This window comes from Austrofundulus limnaeus, unplaced genomic scaffold, assembly GCF_001266775.1.
Source record: "Austrofundulus limnaeus strain Quisiro unplaced genomic scaffold, Austrofundulus_limnaeus-1.0 Scaffold23, whole genome shotgun sequence".
Classification (NCBI taxonomy): Eukaryota; Metazoa; Chordata; class Actinopteri; order Cyprinodontiformes; family Rivulidae; genus Austrofundulus; species Austrofundulus limnaeus.
The window spans coordinates 3,016,154-3,020,657 of NW_013952425.1; the positions used below are offsets into that span (position 1 = coordinate 3,016,154).

Below are 4,504 nucleotides of genomic sequence, written 5' to 3' on the forward strand. Positions count from 1 at the left end.
ACCATATGATTGATATAAAACCATTAATATAAAACCATATGATTTATATAAAACCATATGATTGATATAAAACCATTAATATAAAACCATATGATTGATATAAAACCATATGATTGATATAAAACCATTAATATAAAACCATTAATATAAAACCATATGATTGATATAAAACCATATGATTGATATAAAACCATATGATTGATATAAAACCATATGATTGATATAAAACCATATGATTGATATAAAACCATATGATTTATATAAAACCATATGATTCGATCCCTCACAGGCTCCCAGCCCAGATGTGTACAGAGGGAAATACCGAGCGGACCACCCTGATCCTGCCATGGCGTATGCAGAGGAAGTGAAGAACATACTCGACAACGTTCAGAAAAAGGGCCGCAAGGTACAGTTTGTGTCTGATAAAAGTGCTGACTCATCACTACTCTGTTTTAGTACCAACCAGAGAACAAGGCTCTCAGCTGAAAACTTGTTAAGAGTCGACCGTTTGAAAAACGATACATCCTGTCTCAGGTCCTGGTTCAGGTTTACGATTTTTATTTTCCTGTTTCTTAAAAATATGACCTTTAGCTACTTTTCATCTGCTGAAGATAACCCTCCAGTTTTTTAGCATTCACTGCATAACATGTCATGGAATAAAAATTAGAGTAAAACCAGTAAAAAAAGAGAGAGTTTAATGAGCTTTTAATTTGGAAGCTTACACAAAAGTCTGGCTCATTTTAAGACGAATATAAAAATAGATATCAAACACACTGCTTTTTGTTAAACCAACTAAAGAAGCTAATCTGACCTGCAGTAACACTAATCTGACCCAACCTTAGTGAAAAGTGAAATAACTATGTAGAGATTAAAAGGAGACTGTGGGACATTGTGTCTTTGTAGTTTATCAGTCTGCTTTTAGATTTATGGACCTGATATGTTGTTTTTTCTCCTGCAGGTTGCTGCTTTTATTGCTGAGTCATTGCAGAGTTGTGGCGGGCAGGTCATTCCCCCCGCGGGTTACTTCCAGCGTGTGGCTGAGTACGTATCAACACAGAAACACAACATCTGTGAGTCAGAATGAGTCCAGGCTGCAGAGGAATGACTTTGACATTATTAAAATAAAGTTGTTTTATCTATTTTGACCTAATTCTGTACGTACTCGATTATTTATATTTTCTCTGGTCTACAGGCACATTCGTAAAGCGGGAGGCGTCTTCATCGCTGATGAGGTGCAGGTGGGCTTCGGCCGCGTTGGCTCTCACTTCTGGGCCTTTCAGCTCCAGGGAGACGACTTCGTCCCCGACATCGTGACGATGGGGAAGCCCATCGGTAACGGCCACCCCATGTCCTGCGTGGTGACGAGCAGAGAGGTGGCCGAGGCCTTCACCTCCTCCGGCATGGAGTATTTCAACACAGTAAGAGAGAAGAGATTACCAGTGCAGCTTTAACATAGCGCTATTAGCAGTCTGTGAATGAACYTGTTTCCATAGCGCCCCCAAGAGGACAACAGATTGCATTACTGCAATACTTTTTGCATTCTCAGGGGTAATTGTGATGTTTTGTATTAACTGTACTGAATGAGACTTTTATTTTGAAACAGTGAAACAGCACAGCTAACCAAAAGGTTAGGTTCACTAACCACTAATCACACTAAGGAAGAATCTTCACTCCGCTAACACTAAACAGCTTTTTTTTTAAATTAGTGGAAGCTAACACTAAACCACTAAACAGATTTTAAACATTTGTGGAAGCTAATACTAAACCACTAAACAGATTTTAAATTTTTGTGGAAGTTTATACAAAACCACTAAACAGATTTAAAAAAAAGTGGAAGCTAATACTAAACCACAAACGTATTTTAAAAAATAGTGGAAGCTAACACTAAACCACTAAACACATTTAAAAAAATAGTGGAAGCTAATACTAAACCACTAAACATATTTTAAACATTAGTGGAAGCTAAAACTAAACAACTAAACATATTTTAAACATTAGTGGAAGCTAAAACTAAACCACTAAACTTATTTTAAATATTAGTGGAAGCTAAAACTAAACAACTAAACTTATTTTAAATATTAGTGGAAGCTAAAACTAAACAACTAAACTTATTTTAAATATTAGTGGAAGCTAAAACTAAACCACTAAACAGATTTTAAACATTAGTGGAAGCTAAAACTAAACCACTAAACAGATTTTAAAAAATTAGTGGAAGCTAATACTAAACCACTAAGCAGATTAAAAAATTAGTGGAATCTACTAAACCACTAAATAGGTTGCATGGGTGTTGTTACAGACATGTTGTGTTGTTACAGACATGTTGTGTTGTTACAGACGTGTTGTGTTGTTACAGACGTGTTGTGATGTTACAAACGTGTTGTGATGTTACAGACGTGTTGTGTTGTTACAGACGTGTTGTGTTGTTACAGACGTGTTGTGTTGTTACAGACGTGTTGTGTTGTTACAGACGTGTTGTGTTGTTACAGATGCTCAGTCAAAGGCTGACACACAGAACGGTCCAGCCCTCCCTTTTACAGACTATAAATAAGTTTCTTGAAAGGTTCTGTCCCAGTGTAACCCTTTCTCCGTGTTTTGGTTTCAGTTTGGCGGTAACCCCGTGTCGTGCGCCATCGGTCTGGCCGTCCTGGACGTGATCGAGAAGGAGGACCTGCAGGGGAACGCTCTGCGTGTGGGACGACACCTGACCCAGCTGCTGGAGAAGCAGAAGGAGAAACACCTGCTGATTGGAGACATCAGGTGAGCAAATGACCTGAACACACCTGTTCCTGAGCTGAAGGCTTCTGATTGGTTCAATACAGAAACAACCAGCAACATGAGTCACAATGAAGAACTCTTTGATACTGGATTATTATTTTCATATTTTTCATCTCAAAAGTACGGAACCCCTCTAGTGACATTGAATTTAAAAAATATATTAATGCATGGTCATGAGATCATAACCTATGACTTAATAACTTGTGGCCACAAGAAATTAATGTGTGGCCACAAAATATTTCTTGTCATTACTATGCAGAGGTAAGTTACTTGTTAACATAGACAAGTCCCTTAGCAAAAAGTAGTAAACGCAAGTATCCATTAAGTATACTAATTTTAAACTAAAAAAGCCAGTTTACTTTTTACGTACTTACCTAAGATATACTTAACCCAGTTTATTTTACAGTATACTTGGCTTGTACTTAAAGTTTAAGTATACTTAGTCTATACTAATCTTTAAACTTTTGGCCAAGATAAASTTTAGTAGTACACTGAAAGTACATTTTCACACAGCCTGGTTTATTTGTAGTATATTTCAAGATTAAACTAAAAGTATACTTTGAAAATTACTTTCAGTATACCTCTGAGTACACTTTCAGAAACTTATTGTAGGTCAATTTAGTCCTAGAAGTACACTTGTTAGTAAACTGCTCGTATACTTATATCAGTGTACATGATAAATAAAAGTACACTTAGGGAAATACACTTTTGTATACTTTAGTATACTTGAAATGTAGTGAAAGTATACTTCTTTTTGGTAAATTTCTAAAAAACATATCAGTGTACTTAAAGTATACTTTTTATTTAAAAACAATCTCAATTTAGTACGAACGAGAATTAAATCAGTATACTTTCTAGTACACTACAAGTATATGGTGCCTAGTATGCTTGATATATTTAACCTATACTCAAGTATACTTATTAAAATGAACTTTAGTATACTACTTTTTGCTAAGGGTTACATTATTTTATTTTAATCCATGAACGACATACTTCAGTCACTTACAGTTAGGCATGAAGTACTTCTTCTCATTATATGTTGCAGCTATAAGACACGTGACCACTGGAGTTGTATTTGTCAAAAAGCTTTATTTTTTAGAAGCTCAACACAGAACAGACTCMTCTCTCACACTGTGTCTTTGCTGCTGAAGGAGTCAGAGTTACGTTCAGGAGCTCAGTAAAAATAAACAACAAAAAAAAAATTCCCAACATGCTTCATTCAATGTTGAGGAAATTTATAGTTATTACAGATTAGTACTAATGGTAAAAGCACAACACTATATTTTTAGGTTTTCCTTTTCATAATGTTTAATCTATAATGTGTTGATTGATAAAGATAAGTTACATGTCCGAAATATCTATAACAACACATATTTATCCTTTATGAAAACATTAGGGGAGAATTGTGTATGAATGCCCGTGATTCAGCCGTAGGTCAGTAGGGGGCGAACGCGGGCGTTGAAGACTCTGTATAAATGGATCGATTTCCTGGTTGACCGGCAGTGTGTGGTTTCCTGTCAGCTCCGAATGGCATTAAATCCTCACTCCAGAATTCTGGTTTTGTACGGTTTTATCCCGTCTAACAATCATATTATTTAACWTTMYTGGTTTTCTAATGACTTCAGTCTTTGAACGCGAATATTTCTTACAGTTTAAATCATAGAGAAAAGAAAAATGAGCCGTTTGAGATGAATCATGGAGGCATAACTACTGGATGCCTCCAATAATA

General features: G+C 35.8%; 1 protein-coding gene across 1 annotated transcript in view; it reads left to right on the plus strand.

Moving 5' to 3' along the window:
* The window catches only part of etnppl (ethanolamine-phosphate phospho-lyase), a gene marked incomplete at both ends in the record, with an annotated part of 11,936 nt that overhangs the window by 5,143 nt on the left and 2,289 nt on the right, over positions 1-4,504 (plus strand). The window contains 4 exon segments of the mRNA XM_014004398.1: positions 290-406; positions 959-1,041; positions 1,193-1,418; positions 2,603-2,757. Of these exon segments, the coding sequence (XP_013859852.1) occupies positions 290-406; positions 959-1,041; positions 1,193-1,418; positions 2,603-2,757 (581 nt within the window).